General features: G+C 49.2%; 4 protein-coding genes across 8 annotated transcripts; 2 read left to right on the forward strand and 2 right to left on the reverse strand.

Annotated features, from left to right (window-relative positions):
• The first annotated feature begins 4,034 nt into the window (after window positions 1–4,034).
• On the forward strand, window positions 4,035–5,734 carry LOC106865607 (uncharacterized protein At4g06744). Its single transcript, XM_014895901.1, has one exon. The coding sequence runs from the start codon at window positions 4,194–4,196 to the stop codon at window positions 5,544–5,546; it is 1,353 nt and encodes a 450-aa protein (XP_014751387.1). The 5' UTR covers window positions 4,035–4,193; the 3' UTR covers window positions 5,547–5,734.
• An 81-nt stretch (window positions 5,735–5,815) lies between these two features.
• Window positions 5,816–8,177, reverse strand: LOC100829973 (protein trichome birefringence-like 11). Its single transcript, XM_010241797.3, has 4 exons — window positions 7,679–8,177; window positions 7,126–7,527; window positions 6,665–6,823; window positions 5,816–6,319 (listed from the first exon to the last, which is right to left on the reverse strand). Exons 1-4 carry the CDS (start codon window positions 8,011–8,013, stop codon window positions 5,941–5,943), a joined length of 1,275 nt encoding a protein of 424 aa, XP_010240099.1. The 5' UTR covers window positions 8,014–8,177; the 3' UTR covers window positions 5,816–5,940.
• Window positions 8,178–8,342: 165 nt separating this feature from the next.
• On the forward strand, window positions 8,343–12,804 carry LOC100833040 (receptor kinase-like protein Xa21). Of its 5 annotated transcripts, none has more exons than XM_014895900.2 (4): window positions 8,343–8,607; window positions 9,143–9,260; window positions 9,338–12,080; window positions 12,180–12,804. In XM_014895900.2, exons 3-4 carry the CDS (start codon window positions 9,413–9,415, stop codon window positions 12,551–12,553), a joined length of 3,042 nt encoding a protein of 1,013 aa, XP_014751386.1. In that variant the 5' UTR covers window positions 8,343–8,607; window positions 9,143–9,260; window positions 9,338–9,412; the 3' UTR covers window positions 12,554–12,804. The 5 variants fall into 5 exon arrangements, with proteins under 5 accessions (XP_014751386.1, XP_024312030.1, XP_024312029.1 ...); XM_024456262.1 differs by having other exon boundaries at window positions 9,365–12,080; XM_024456261.1 differs by having other exon boundaries at window positions 8,343–9,260.
• Window positions 12,805–13,174: 370 nt separating this feature from the next.
• Window positions 13,175–15,247, reverse strand: LOC100830275 (UPF0481 protein At3g47200). Its single transcript, XM_003580051.4, has one exon. The coding sequence runs from the start codon at window positions 15,044–15,046 to the stop codon at window positions 13,382–13,384; it is 1,665 nt and encodes a 554-aa protein (XP_003580099.1). The 5' UTR covers window positions 15,047–15,247; the 3' UTR covers window positions 13,175–13,381.
• Window positions 15,248–15,896: the final 649 nt, after the last annotated feature.

Here is a 15,896-nt window from a genome sequence, read left to right on the forward strand (position 1 = left end):
AGGTGCTCCACTTCTTTTATAGCTATGGAGAAAGTGGACTAATTCTCAAACTAGACTGTGAAAAATCTTTTGATAAAGTGAACCTGGAATTCTTAGGATATCTCCTAACTCTTCGTGGCTTTGGCCCAAAGTGGAGAACCTGGATTTACCAGATCACCCATCAAAAACTCAGTAGGCGTTAAAATTAATAATGTTGAAGTTAACTTCTTCACCACTGGCAAAGGGCTGAGGCAGGGTGACCCTTTGTCCCCTTTGCTTTTCAACCTTGTTGTTGATGTGCTCACAAAACTCCTCTATAAAGATGCTTCCCACAGCCTGATCAGTACACTTGGTGAGAACATCTGCCCCCCCATCAGTCTGCAGTATGCCGATGACACCATCCTTTTCTCCTCTAGTAACATTGAGAAAGCCACTAACTTGAAATGGGTCCTTACCTGCTTCCAACAAGTCTCTGGGATGAAAATTAACTACTCTAAGAGTGAACTAATTCCCATTGGCCTGGATGCAGCACAGACATCCCCCTTTCTCACCTCTTTTGGTTGCACTGAAGGTATTTTCCCCATCAAATATTTAGGAATTCCCCTACACTATGACAAGCTCAAAAAAGAGGATATACAGCCTCTAGTAGATAAGATCATTAAAATGATTGCTGGCTGGAGAGGGAAACTTCTCTCCTATGCATGCAGGCTGGTCTTAATCAAATCCTGTCTAGCTAGCATACCCATTTACTTGATTTCCTTCTTTAAATTTCCCAAGTGGGCCCTACACCTGATAAACACCCAGATGGTCTGCTGCCTTTGGAATGATTTTGAGGGACACAGGAAGCTCCACCTGGCCAACTGGTCACTAGTTAGTATGAAAAAGGAGTTTGGTGGGCTCGGTGTCCCTGATCTCCAGAACCTTAACCTTTCCCTCTTAACTTCTTGGGTCAAAAGATACATCTCTAGTGAGGGAAAGATCTGGAAAACAATAGTTGATAATAAATATGGGATAACTCCCAATATCTTTTGTAGCAAAACTTCTGGTGTCTCACACTTCTGAAAAGAGTGATGTGGGCCACCAAAGCTGCCAGATTTGGTTATAGATGGGTTGTTGGAGATGGAACCAAAGTCAAGTTTTGGAAAGATACTTGGTTTGGTACCTCTTCTCTTGCAGTACAGTTTTGGCCTCTTTATATTATCTGCAATGAATGTAATGCCACCATTGCTGATGTTTGGGATGGGCAAAATCTGAAGTTTACTTTTAGAAGAACCTTTTCCCAAACCATGATGGAATCTTGGTATGCTTTAGAACAGATTGCTTGTAGCATTGTGCTTAGAGAGGACCCAGAGTCTCTTATCTGGCAGTACACTGCTTCAGGGCAGTATTCTTCTAACTCTCTCTATAGCATCATTAACTTTAGAGGTGTCAAACAGATTTTCATCCCTTTTCTTTGGTCGATCCCTATACCACCCAGAGTTTAGGTTTTTCTGTGGCTAATCTCCCATAATAAGATTATGACCAAAGATAACCTGAAGAAAAGACACATAGAGAAACCAGAGAGCTGTGTTTTCTGTGCTGAAAAGGAAACTGTTCAACATCTCTTTTTTGAATGTGTAGTTACTAAAATTATTTGGCAAGCAGTTTATCTCCATTTCAATAAACAGCTGGGGCTGATCTAGAATCCATTGCCAGATTATGGATTTCACACAAAAAGCATGGACCTTTAAATTCTTTATGTGCTGCTATTCTTTGGTGTATCTGGAAATTTAGAAATAGCTTTATTTTTGATAATGCTGTTTGGATTAGCTCTAACCAATTGTGGTGGCTTATCCTCCGAACACTCCAGAAATGGAAGATTATCTTCAAGTTGGAGGTTTTGGAACAGGTCGAGGGTTTCTGTTCCCTCCTCCGTTCGGTGCTGAAAGCACCCCCTCTCTTGGGCTAGCGCTATCGGCTTTCAGCTCTACCGGAGGTAGAGTCTGCTCGCTGGCGTCAAGGCCTGACGACACGCTCCTGGGGGACTACGCCAAGGTGAAGATCTTCGACACGCACCAGTCTCCCCCGCACGTGGATGCTCGCCGGGCGCACCTGCTGAGCCCGATCTCCCCACTGGACGCTGGTGGCTCCTCTCTGCAGCCGTCCCCCATGAAGAAGAAGAAGATGCGATGCTCCCAAGATCTTCCTCGATGCCCTGCGAGGCTCGCTGAATTCGCCGGCGTCGGCTGTAATGAACTCCATAGCTGCTTTTGCTAGAAAGATAGGTTTAGCAAGGTAGCTTTTGATCTTTTTAGACAAAACTTGTTATGCTACAGCAATGCGTTTTTGGCCCCACAATGGGTCTCAATGAAAAAGGTTGGGACCGGGGGCGAGCCCCTGATCATCTAAAAAATAATCATTGTGAACGAATGTGTATTGACCGATGTACCCTGTGCGCCGTCGCGTAGATCAGGACGTGTACTCTAAAGAGCTTGCAGATTCTGGAGTTGCTAATCGTTTATCTAAGACCTTTGCGAAGTACAATACGTACGTTGTCCTGTTGATCAAGATGAGTAATCCCTCCGTCCCATATTAAGTGAGTCAAATTTCTCTAAATATGGACGTATCTATATACTAAAAATATATCTAGATACATGTAATATTCCGGCACTTAATATGAGACGGAGGGAGTATATGCTTGAAGTTCCCACGCATGCTATCTGAACCTTGAATGTCGGACCGGTTGACGAATGACGAAATTGAAGACAGTGTAAACGAAGTGAAAATAGTCACACAACTATGCTACGAAAATATAAGATGTTCTAATTTTGTCGTAAGTCACCGCTTGTTAGAGTTTGATCAAGTTTATAAAAATACGGTTTTGCCATTGAGAAGTCTTCTATTTTTAGTTCGAGATCGACTACGACGTGTTTGTCTGTTGGATCTTAATCCAGAGATAGCATGTGGGAGAACGAAAGTGGAGATGACTCTCAGATCTCAATCCAATTAATGACTTTAATACGTCAACTTAGATTCTTAAAGCGTCTTAGTTAAAAATCGGGCAACTAAAAAATAGCCACCCACATAGAAATATGTAGTAATATCAGTGATATCAAACGTACAATACAAAGATATCACCATGGATATATGTTGTTATCTTAAGTACGGAAGCTACAAAGTGTGCAAGTCTGAAAAGTAAATAGATATTCCAAAATGTCATAGCACCGGAGTAACACACCGGAGTAAAATACAGGGTTTCACGGGCGCGTGGCGCATGTGCGTTTATATACTACGCACGCCCTCATGACCGGGCCACTCAGTAGAGCGGTCGGGCTCCACCTTTATTTCGCATGAGGGGCACGCCGCGCCAAACTTGCCAGATTCCGTTGACACATGCAAATCTCGGACGTATTGCGCGCATGCATGCATTAATGACGCTATTGTTATCGGCGATACCGGCAAATAATCCGCTTCTTCGGTCCTTCTGCTCCAAATATGTTCGTCTTGACCGGCTTTGGCGAGATGGACGTGGACCTCACGTGGTGGGTAAAAGTTCGCATTTGACGAGCACAGTACTAGATATAGCAATTCGGATTTGCTGCTCTGAGTGCTCTCGGATGACAACGAGGATTATTTCTGATCACTGTTGAGAACCATCCGATCTGGAAAAGAATCACACGGCTACGCTATCTTACATAGGAAGCGACAAAGTATGGACTTCGTGCTCGGAATTGTGCTCCCTTAATCCTCGCACGTGAGCTCTGCCATCATGTGAAATCCGGTGATACGGACTGCTAGTACGGATAATACTACGATCCAACAAGCAAAAATACAAGTTCAGGCCTCTGCGAAACCATCCTGGCACTATCTACAAATTAACAAAAAAATCCTACCACAAGTCGCCTGAAGAGTAAATACTCGTATACACAAAGCGAAGTACAGTCCTCCAAACTGTCAGAGAAGCAGAGTGTTTACATACAGGTTCCAGCAACAGTAGGCGGCGGCGGTTAGTCTGCAATCTGCATGCACATGCCAATCGCCGCCGTGCAGGTCAGCATGTGTTTATATACTACGCGCCCTGGCCACTCGAGCACTCGATCGCGCTCCCTTTTTATTTCGCGGGGAGGGGAGGAACGCAGCGGCGAACTCGCAGGCGCGTAGTCAGACACTCAGACATCACACACACAACACACAAGTCAAGCTCAGGTGCCACCGACACCTCCCGCGATCAGAAAATGGCAGGTGCTCGGCGCGTCGCTCTCCTCTGCTTCCTGGTCTCCTGCATTGCGTCCGCGGCGCGCACCACCGATGCCCGCGGACCAGACCGGAAGGACCTCGGCGTCAGCATCGGCAACGGCGGCGGCGGGGTCAGCATCGGGATCGGCGGCAGCGGCTGGCCGAAGCCGATGCCACCCCCTCCGAAGCCGAAGCCATGGGAGCCGCGGCGTTGCGACTTCGAGAACGAGCGTCTCTACAGGGCGTACCTGGTGATCCAGAAGTTCAAGAAGACGGTGATCTGCGACCCGCAGAACATCGCCGGCAGCTGGTCCGGCACCGACATCTGCGGCACCAGCTCCTACAAGGGCTTCTACTGCGACCGGCCGTACAAGGTCACCGACCGCACCGTCGCGTCCGTCGACTTCAACGGCTACGGCCTGCAGGCCGACTCCGTGCAGGGCTTCGTGGACGGGCTCCCGGACCTGGCCCTGTTCCACGCCAACTCCAACAACTTCGGCGGCGCCGTGCCCAACCTCAAGTCGCTGCAGTACTTCTACGAGCTGGACCTCAGCAACAACAAGCTCGCGCCAGCCGCGTTCCCGTTGGAGGTGCTGGCGATCACGAACGCGACGTTCATCGACATCCGGTTCAACAGCTTCTACGGCGAGCTCCCCGCGGGGCTCTTCTCCTCGTTCCCGGTGATCGAGGCCATCTTCGTCAACAACAACCAGTTCTCGGGCCCGCTCCCGGACAACCTCGGGGACTCGCCGGTCAACTACCTCTCGCTCGCCAACAACAAGTTCACGGGACCGATCCCGGCGTCCATCGCGCGCGCCGGGGACACGCTCCTGGAGGTGCTGTTCCTCAACAACAGGCTCAGCGGCTGCATCCCCTACGAGCTGGGCTTGCTGGGCAAGGCCACGGTGATCGACGCCGGGACGAACATGCTCACGGGCACCATCCCGGCGTCCTACGCGTGCCTGCGGAGCGTGGAGCAGCTCAACCTGGCCGACAACCTGCTCTACGGCGTGGTGCCGGACGCGCTCTGCCAGCTCGCGTCTTCTGGAGGGCGCCTGGTGAACCTCACGCTCTCGGGAAACTACTTCACCTGGCTCGGGGCCTGCTGCTGGGACCTGATCAACGAAGGGAAGCTCAACGTGGACCGGAACTGCATCCCGTGGGCGCCCAACCAGAGGTCGCACGAGGAGTGCGCCAGGTTCTTCTTCCGCAAGATCGAGTCCCACGCTACTTGCCCCATCAGCGTCCACGCGCCGTGCGAATCCTCCGGCTGGGGCTACGATGCCGACGAGCAGGCCGACGCGGCGGCGGAGGAGAACAAGTACCGGACCTACTCGGCTCTGCAACCGTGAGCTAGGCCCGGGTGGCCGCGTCGGCTGGTGAAAAGAGGGAAGATAGAAAAGCACTGTGCGTCTCGTGAGTGTACTAGGCGACGCGGCGCTGCTTGCCTTTTGGCTCGTTGCGACGGTTGGTTTTGTGTTGATCGATGTGTTGTCGTGTGTACTTTTTCTGGTTATCAATTATCATGTTCACTTTCTCATCCACTATTTCGCCGCCCCCCTCAAATTCAGAAGCTTGCCATGCATGTCTGCATATGCGTAGGTACATGCACAGTCACAAGTGAGTATAAGTGACCAATTTTCCTTTAACGGATCAAAATTGATGGTGTAATAATTCAGATTTTGCAAGCCAGGCCTTTTGCCCTTCAAGTAGGCATTTCCCCTGTCAGCGTTCAGAGTACGTTCTTCAGGCAGAAAGGGGGACATTTTGGTCCGATATCATCTGTCTTCTCATGAATACGGCGTACAGAAGCTCGTTCCAGGTATCAGGGATTCCAGGCAAGCACCAGTGGCTACAATCCTCCAATTTCTGGGTCTCTGATGTCCCGTTGTTTTGGTCCTGCCTGAAAGGACTTGAAAAAACTGAGAGGTGACCGTCTTTTCGTTGGGCCGTCATCTGCGTCACGTTCAATATATCTAGCCCAGGAAACTTGGGCCTTTTGTCGTTCCCTAGAACATCATTCACGGGCTTGAGCATGTCGGCCCATTGCTCCACTGACTTGGGTGTTGTGACGTATGGAAGAGTTTCCAATTGACATCTCCCTCCATTGTTCCAGCCACCACCGCTGCAGAAAATTATCGATTGCCCTAGTTTAGAAGGGGAGTTTGTTTGCTGACTTGGTAAGTGAGTTGTCTGAAAGGATCTAATCCTTTCGCATTTCAAAGTGTGCCTACGAAATTGCGTAATAGTTGATCTGGTCAATAACATGGTGAGGATTTCTTGTCGATTATCTTCTACTCAGTTCATGAATTTTTTTTCTTGGTCCCCGTGCATTATGATCAATCTAACAGATATTAGCAAAAGGAACAGAGTGATTTAAATGTATAAATGACACGTGGTGATATTGCTTGTTGTTAGCCTTGGAACATATAAGCATTCTGATAAGTGATAAGTAGTTCATTATACAGACCTGAAGTGCCTAGGAGCATATGTACGGAAGATCGTCTGGGTCTTGCTTGTGTCAACTTCTTTCTGAAGCCAATCGAACAATGCTCGTATCGATCTCCCATAAGCATCGCTAACAGTCATATCCATCTTCACCTCGTCCCCTTCTTGGAAATAGGATCCCCTGGTATGGAAGCAAGTCTAGTTTCAAACAGATGACAGTGCAAGAAGACTGAATCACCAAGTTATGATGAGTTATCCATCAACACAAAGCATGGCTAAAGCAGAATGAGTCGCTAAGTCCTTGAATTATCTTCAATGCCAGTCTTTTTTTGGTGGGATATGTTAATTCGAACTTGCAAGATTACTAGTGACAGATACAGAACTAGCTAGCTAACAGGGGCATTAGCCAATGAAAGAGGAAAACGTTGTGTATATAGTAAGTCAGCATAAATATCCAAATATGCATGTGCTAAACTTGCTTACGATCCGATTGTTTTCTCGTAGGTCCACCAATGCCCGCTGTTGAAGATCAACAGATCAGCCTCACCCCACTTACCCCGGCGGCGGTCAGACATCCAGTCCATGACATCCACCCGAACCGTGCTGGTGGCAGCCTTGGGGGCTCCAGCCGGTGCACGGCCTTGTGGGACTAGAAAAGGAGACCTGTAATACTCCACGGTGCAATTGTAGTCTCTAAACTTGAAGATCAAGAAGCCCATGTGCTTTGTGATGGGATTGCCATTAACCTCGTAGATGGAGCTCTTGTCTGAAACACCAGCAGAGAGCATGCAAAGCAGAGACTCCCACTGGTTCCGTCCAATCGAATCGCCAGCGAAAACCACCCTCTTGTTTCGTAGCCTCTCGAGCATGCTTTTAGCATCGAATCTGAGAAAATCACATACGTAAACATGTTTGTAACCATTCAAATTCATATACAAACACCTAATGTAACCATTCAATTTCAGTACAAGCCGTCGTTCTTCAGTTTTGCATGCCCGTACAGCGAGAAGGAAGGAAGAGTAAAATTTGAACCGACCTGGGGAGATCGCAGCGCGACGGCTGCCACCGCCACTTGGTGTAGGCCGTGTCGGGGCGGCCGTTCTCCGAGCACCGGAACCCGGCGTCGACGAAGGGGCAGTCCTTGGACTCGTAGAGCGGGTACTTGTCGTCCCACACCCACTTCCCGTCGAAAAAGTCGCACTCCTCCACCACTGCCGACGGCGACCAGAGTTTCTTGGGCGACGCGGGGCAGCCCAGCCGGAGCAGCAGCAGCAGCGCAGCCGTCGCGGCGAGGACGCACACCAGCCCGGCCTTCTCCAGCGGCCTAGCGATCGCCAGTCGCGCCAGCCGATTCACCGGCGACCCCACCATGGCCGATCGATGGAGCACCCACCAGCTTTAATTAGCCTGCTGCTAGTGCAGCAGCGCGTGGCCGGCGTGAAAGACATGGAAGAACGGAGGTCAAGCTAGCGGATGAGAGACGGGAAGCGTGTCTCTGCTTCAGTGGGAAAGCGATGCGTCTCTCTGCTAGGTGGCGGTTCATTATTCAATGATCGTTCGTGATGATGATCTCGAGGCGACAATTTCTCGCGCACTCGCGCTCGCGGAGCCCACCTGCAGAACGTGTCGTTTATCGATATCGCCTTCGTTTTCGGATGTGCTGGCCAGTAATTAATGGACCGAGCAACCTCTTTTCTGTTTTCTGTATCTCTCAATCGATGGCCATGGACCCTGACTTCTGAAGAGTTCTCTCACAACCCTTGCACATGTATCTGTGTCTTCAACTGCAAGCCTGCGGTGGCTTGGCCTGCCTCAGGGGGCGGCCACCCAGCGGTACCCTAGCGGCGTCGCCACCCGGTGCGCCTGACCGCCTCCAACCCAGCTGACGCGTCCTGCTCCGCTGCCCTCGAGGTCGAGGGCGCCCTAGCTTCCCGTCGGTGAGGGCGCCGCACCAGAAAATCCGAGGTGCGATTTCCCCCTTCACAGATCGAGTTTACAAGGCCGGATTTTTTATATTAAGTTGAAAGACTGTTAAATTCGAGTTGGAAGTTGGGGGATCCTGATTCCACGCGTCCGCATAATCTGCCCTCGAGAAGTCAATATCGCAATATCGCAACTGAAAATTACCCGCAAAAAGAAAAATATTGCAGCTGAAAACGTAGAGTAAAAACGGTAGTTGAGATGTTTGGATGTACCGGCGCCGCAAACTTAATAACACTTGTTTAGAACCATGCGTCATCGTATCAAACTTCATTAATTATTGAAAAGCATGAGGAACAATTCCAAACAGAGTATAAAAGCGACAAAGAACGGGGATACCTGCTAACTAACCTTGCACGCAACTGGATTTGCTTAAAACAAATTACGGCCTGCCGGTCGGCACTAATGCATATTTTTCAAAGCAAAACGAAGCTGTCACTCTGTCAAAGTAAGCACAGTGACGAAATGTTTTTTGATGCTCCGTAACGCGAACGCTGTCTGTGTTGCCCCGTAATGCCAGCGCCATCTGCGTGGTGTGTGCTACTTCACGTCTTCATCCATCCCCTTAGGGCAAACTATAATCATCTACACAGAAGCCAATAATACGAGTCCATGTGATATGCTTCTGAAGACAAGAGGTGCACAGCTTCTTCTCTGTTCTCTCCACGAATATTTCGTTCACTTCCGTTTGCCTTAATTTTTTCGCTTCTTTCAGATCTTTTTATATGTGAATTGTGCACAGTTGAACTCCAGCCACGCATTACTAAGTAGTGAGCGACAAAGCTATGTCATGGAACTCTTCGTGCTCATAGTATGGGCACCGTTGGTATTGTCATATGGAGCTGGAAGCATCATTTGTGCTGTTCTCCATGGGAACGATACGGATATGCTGTCACTCCTTGACTTCAAGCGCGCAATCACTGAGGATTCAAAAGGGGCCTTGAGTTCATGGAATGCCAGCATCCACTTCTGCAACTGGCAGGGCGTGAAGTGCAGCCTCACACAACATGAGCGTGTCGCTATGCTGGACCTGTCGGAGCAGAGTTTGGTTGGGCAAATCTCTCCTTCCCTTGGAAACATGTCATATCTTGCTTCTCTTAACCTCTCCAGAAGTATGTTCTCTGGCCAGATACCTCTTCTCGGCCACCTGCAGGAGTTGAAGTTTCTTGACCTGAGTTACAACTCACTGCAGGGGATTATTCCAGTGGCACTCACAAACTGCTCCAACTTAAGCGTGTTGGACCTCTCAAGAAACTTATTGGTGGGTGAAATCCCCCAAGAAATAGCCCTTCTCTCCAATCTGACACGTTTGTGGCTTCCCTATAACAAGCTTACCGGGGTCATCCCACCGGGCCTTGGCAATATCACTTCTCTAGAACATATTATTTTGATGTATAACCAGCTAGAGGGAAGCATTCCTGATGAGTTTGGGAAATTGTCCAAGATGTCAAACTTACTCCTTGGTGAAAACATGCTGTCAAGTAGAGTCCCAGACGCTATCTTTAATCTGTCTCTGCTCAATCAAATGGCCTTGGAGTTGAATATGCTATCTGGCACTCTACCATCTCACATGGGCAATACTCTCCCTAACCTCCAACGTCTTTTCTTGGGTGGTAACATGTTGGAAGGTTTTATCCCAGACTCATTAGGCAATGCGTCTGACCTACAGCACATATCCTTGGCTTATAATCATGGATTTAGAGGGCAAATTCCGTCTTCTCTTGGTAAACTTATGAAGCTCAGAAAGCTAGGTCTCGACACAAACAATCTTGAAGCAAATGACAGTCAAAGCTGGGAATTCCTGGACTCATTGAGCAACTGCACTCTTCTAGAGATGCTTTCACTCCATAGTAATATGCTTCAAGGAGTCTTGCCAAATTCTGTTGGCAACCTTTCGTCTAATCTTGATAACCTTGTGTTTGGTAGGAACATGCTATACGGATTACTCCCCTCAAGCATAGGAAACCTACATAGACTAACTAAACTAGGACTGGAGGGAAACAATTTTACTGGTCCAATTGATGAATGGATTGGAAATCTTCCAAATTTACAAGGTTTATATCTTGAGGAGAACAGATTCACTGGGACTATACCAACTTCCATTGGCAATATTACCAAGTTGACAGTACTGTTTCTAGCAAATAATCAATTCCATGGTCCTATACCATCAAGTTTAGAAAACCTTCAACAACTCGGATTTTTGGACCTCAGTTATAACAATCTTCAAGACAATATACCAGAAGAGGTTTTTAGGGTCGCCACAATTATTCAATGTGCATTGTCCCACAACAGTCTAGAAGGCCAAATTCCTTGCATCAGTAATCTTCAACAACTCAACTATCTAGATCTTTCATCCAACAAGCTTACTGGGGAAATTCCACCAACTCTGCCCACATGCCAACAATTGCAAACTATCAAAATGGACCAGAACTTTCTCTCAGGAAGCATTCCCATATCTCTGGGCAGTCTTAGCAGCTTGATCAGCCTCAACCTTTCACATAACAATTTCTCAGGCTCTATCCCAATTGCTCTAAGCAAACTGCAACTTCTCACCCAGTTGGATCTATCCGACAATCATCTTGAAGGAGATGTACCAGTAAACGGAGTATTCAAAAATACGTCAGCCATTTCACTTGAAGGAAATTGGCGACTTTGTGGTGGTGTATTGGAACTACATATGCCTTCATGCCCGACTGTTTCTCAGAGAAGATCTGGATGGCAACACTACTTGGTCAGAGTATTGGTCCCCATATTAGGCATCATGTCACTTTTATTACTGGTTTACTTTACCCTCATTAGAAACAAGATGTTACGGATGCAGATAGCATTGCCTTCTTTGGGTGAGCGATTCCCAAAAGTTTCTTATAAAGATCTAGCACGAGCTACAGACAACTTCGCAGAGTCTAACTTGATTGGGAGAGGAAGCTGTGGTTCAGTGTACAGAGGAAAGTTAACCAAAGAACACATGGCTGTGGCAGTGAAAGTTTTTGACCTTGACACTCAAGGTGCGGATAGAAGTTTCATGTCAGAATGTAAAACTTTGAGAAACATTCGTCACCGGAATCTTCTTCCCATTTTGACTGCATGCTCAACAATTGATACTCGAGGCAATGATTTCAAAGCTCTAGTCTATGATTACATGCCCAATGGCAACTTGGATAGTTGGGTGCACCCAACAGGCGATAGAAATTTCGCAGATCAACTGGACCTATATCAGAGAGTGGAAATAGCTGCAAATATAGCTGACGCACTGCAGTATATACACCATGACTGTGAGAGTCCTATTATTCACTGTGATTTGAAGCCCAGCAATATCCTTCTAGATTATGATATGACAGCTCGTTTGGGAGATTTCGGCATTGCAAGGTTCTACATAAAACGCAAGCTAGTACCAGCTGGAGATTCGACTTCAGTTGGCACAATAACTTTGAAGGGGACTATTGGATATATTGCTCCAGGTAACAATAATTTTTTTGCTGTAAATTTTATTTATGTGGTAACAAAATGGTTATATGCATGAACTATACCTTACATTTCACATTCTTCCTGGTATTTAGAGTATGCCGGAGGTAGCTACTTATCAACTTCTGGAGACGTGTACAGTTTTGGGATAGTACTTCTAGAACTACTAACAGGAAAACGACCAACTGATCCTATGTTCTGCAATGGACTTACCATCGTCGATTTCGTCAAGAGGAATTTTCCAGATCAGATACTTCATATTATTGATGCTTATCTCTTAGAAGAGTGTCAAGAGTCTGCTAAAGCTGATTTGGGAGGAGAAAACAACGCCCAACAGTGCTTGATGTCCTTGCTGAAAGTGGCGCTTTCTTGCACAAGACAGACACCTAATGATCGAATGAACATGAGAGAATCAGCTACAGAATTGCACGCAATCAAAATGTCTATTTCCATACCTGCTGTTATGTAGTACTCCATATGTAATTAGAGCTTTTGATCTGCTACAATAGCGTGTGGTAGAATCAGGAGGCACTTCACGGTCTGACGGTCATGGCATGAACTATATCCTGTACAGAACGTATTTTCCTGAGCTGTGACTCTGTTCCTAGTCTTTCAAGTGTTCCATCTGTTGTAAAAGCATGAATTAGGTGTGTGTTTTATGAACTGTAAACATGGTATGCATATTTCTTAAATTGCCCTGAAGTTGGCATTTTTGTCTGACAAGGGACTCTGATCGTCAATACTACATGGTCGCTGGGAGTGCTTAGACTCGAACAAGCACCTGATTATCTTGGAAATAAGTGAATGTGATACTTGAGGTCCTTCCTTCCAGTCGCTAAAATATTTGCGTCAGCATGATGCAAGATAAGGTAGGACCGTGCCAATGATTGATCGGATAATCCTCTGTAGTCACTGAAATTAAAATGTGCATGCGTCCAGCACCTTGATTGTCAACTAAGACAAGTAGACAGCGATAGAGGCATGTAAACGTGTGGATGTAGAAAACTTGCAACATTCTATTCGAGTTTCATCTCCTCAACCATGTGAGCATCCGATTAATGCATATCCAAGAAGGCAAGAACAGGCGTTTTGAACAATGGAATTTGCTGGTTAAATCCAAACTCCCACCAGAATCTAGTACTATATTAACAATGTAGTAATCCGAATGGAAGAATTCTCCCTTTCAATTCACAAGAGAACAATCAAAACTGCAATGCAAGCCGAAAACGTGTATACAATTTTGGACCGCCTTCTATAATCGTAGTGAATCCAATCGAGCCGAGATGAGGTATATATGCTAGGCTGCCGGGCGGTAGTAGCTGTAAGCGCTGTAGAAGGTCTGCATCGTGGTGAGCAGCAGGAGGAAGACACCGGCGACGAGGGATACGATGGCCCACGGGTTGGTGAAGTAGTTGTGCTGCAGGCTGGCGACCCACGTGCTCCACTTGTAGTCGTAGTACCTGTTGACCTGGTCCGACAAGCCGGAGAGGTAGCTGTCGTTGATGTCGAAGACGACCTCGAGGCAGAGCCGGTTGAATAGCTCCGCCACCTCGGCGTCGCTGCCGAGCCAGTGCTCGATGATGCCCCTGTCGTGCAGGTACTTGACGTCCTCGGCGGAGTTGATGAGGTTGTCCATGAAGATGGCGTAGGAGGTGATGTTGTTGCCGCCCGGGGTGGCGTCGACGTCCATGTGGTGGCACTGCTCGAAGGCGATGAGGTTGAGGAACAGAGGTTTCGTGCCGTCGTGGATGAGGATGCGAGGGATGTGGAGCACGCCCTTGTCGAACCTGATGTCCCAGAACCGGTCCGTGTTCCGGCGCCGGCACCGGATCCCGGCCTCACGGAGCTCCGACACGCAGTGCACGAACTGCTGCCGCCGCTTGTCGGCCACCACGCGCCGCGGCACGGACCACATCCTAGGCCACAGCCTCGCCGCGGGCGGCGGGGTCGGCTGCAGCCCGGCGCGCAAGAGGCTGCGCCGGAACACGTCGAGGCAGTGGAGCATGGGTTCCGACAGCGGGTCGAAGGACGCCGTCGCGGAGGATGCCGCGACGGAGGACTCGAGCATGGAGCGGTCCTTGCGGTGCATCGGCGTGTCAGTCGGCATGAGCGGGTCAAAGAAGCGCACGGCGAGAGCGGCCACGGCGCCCGTCTGCTCCGGGCGGCCCTGCTGCGTCCCGAGCAGGCGGTCCAGCACGAAGAGCGGGATCTGGTTCTCCAGCAGGATCATGTCGCTCCGCACGGCGTGCATCGCGCCGCGCATGGCGAACACCGGGTCGTGCCGGGAGTAGCCCAGGTCGCCCGCGAACCCTTCCAGCGCGCCGCGGAAGAGCTCCAGCACGAATGTCCCGTCCAGCACCAGGCACTGCACGAACTCGTCGGCGGGCATCCACGCGACGCGCCCGTCGTAGCAGGCCCGGGCGCGGTCCTCCATGGGCCGGAGCGCGTCGAGGTAGGCCGTGACGTCGTGGCCCGTGCGCTTGAGGACGTGGTGCAGCGCGCGCCACTTGTGCCGCTCCATGTCGCGCAGCCGGCGCTTGCCGTGGTGGAGCGGGCCGATGGAGACCGCCTGCGGGGAGTAGGCGCGGTCGTCGCCGTCGCGGAGGGACTTGGGCACGCGGTACACGGACAGCCGCGCCCATGGGCACGCGGCTTCCTCGGCGCGCGCCTGCGCCAGCTTCCCGCGGATCGTGATCACCCATTCCGGGTCCTGTGGCTTCGGGCTGTGCGCCGGCGACTGCGCCGGGAACGCGACGGATGCCGGATCCTGCCGCGTCGTCAACAATGCCGGCGCCGGCGTCTCTCCTCCGGCTCCCGGGGTGCCGTTCGTGAGGAGGGGGTTGCGGGGAAGCGGCTGCCACTGCGGCGACGGGGATTTCTTGAGGTTGGCGTCGACGGTCTCCTTGAGCTTGAGCGTGATGAGGTACCAGCTCAGGACGTCCTTGTTGAAGACAGCCACCATTGGTGAAATGGAAGCTTTGGCCCGCTTCTGGGTGTCGCGTCCCGAGACTGCCAAAGCAATGTGCACCGCGTGCTGATTGTTTTGTACTCCTACTAAAAATTTTAGTCGCCGTTGAAGATTGCTGAGTGGAATTGTTTGTGTTGTTCCTTGAAGAAGAGGCGGGCGTTCGTGTTTTATGGCTTGGACACAACAACAGGGGCATTTTTGTTGCTTCCGCTATTTTGAAACTCCTTCAATTTTAGTCAACCTTCTCATCAATATAATTTGCTTCGAAATTACTAGAAAATAACCATTAATATATGGGGATTTCAAAGCAGTACTAGTATCCACATGGCTTTATCCGTTTGTAAGCTTCAACCGAGCGGCCATGTCATCCCAGCCCTTCGTATTTTGTTTGTTTGACATGCTCTAATGATGAACCTTTCGACGAGCATTTGTTATTGTTGCATGTGTCAACGATGGAAGAAATCAAGAAATAGGGTGTGTTCTTACAATCTTCTTTCTCATTTCCTTTCGAAGCGTGATCGGTGACTAGCTGTTGTCTTTATACCGCACAAGTACAACAACATAAAGCTGACTGGGTTAATAAAAGATACTGCTACTTTTTTACAGCAAAGATACTGCTACTTTTTTTCCAGTAAAGATACTGCGACTTTATCTTGTCTCTGTCTGAAGCTTTCTCAATCTAGCAAAACAGCCATCACGGAGGATATCACATTGCTGGGATCCCCGGTGACAGCACAAAGCTGGCGACGACGAGAAATTTGGTGCACGTGAGGTTGCACACCAGCGCCAGCGGATCCATGATGATTCCTAGCCGTTGGGCGTCGTCGTCCCTTGGGAGTGACGG

This window comes from Brachypodium distachyon, chromosome 5 (assembly GCF_000005505.3).
Source record: "Brachypodium distachyon strain Bd21 chromosome 5, Brachypodium_distachyon_v3.0, whole genome shotgun sequence".
In the NCBI taxonomy this organism is placed as follows: Eukaryota; Viridiplantae; Streptophyta; class Magnoliopsida; order Poales; family Poaceae; genus Brachypodium; species Brachypodium distachyon.

Bases quoted from the DNA above. Each gene is read 5' to 3' on its own strand.
- LOC106865607 (XM_014895901.1), top strand. From the start codon at position 4,194: ATGGCAGGTGCTCGGCGCGTCGCTCTCCTCTGCTTCCTGGTCTCCTGC.
- LOC100829973 (XM_010241797.3), bottom strand. From the start codon at position 8,013: ATGGTGGGGTCGCCGGTGAATCGGCTGGCGCGACTGGCGATCGCTAGG. The intron at 6,824-7,125 runs GTAAGCAAGTTT...CTTCCATACCAG, and splicing joins TACGAGAAAACAATCGGATC to GGGATCCTATTTCCAAGAAG. The intron at 6,320-6,664 runs GTCTGTATAATG...AATTTTCTGCAG, and splicing joins TATGCTCCTAGGCACTTCAG to CGGTGGTGGCTGGAACAATG.
- LOC100833040 (XM_014895898.2), top strand. From the start codon at position 9,413: ATGGAACTCTTCGTGCTCATAGTATGGGCACCGTTGGTATTGTCATAT. The intron at 12,081-12,179 runs GTAACAATAATT...CCTGGTATTTAG, and splicing joins TATTGGATATATTGCTCCAG to AGTATGCCGGAGGTAGCTAC.
- LOC100830275 (XM_003580051.4), bottom strand. From the start codon at position 15,046: ATGGTGGCTGTCTTCAACAAGGACGTCCTGAGCTGGTACCTCATCACG.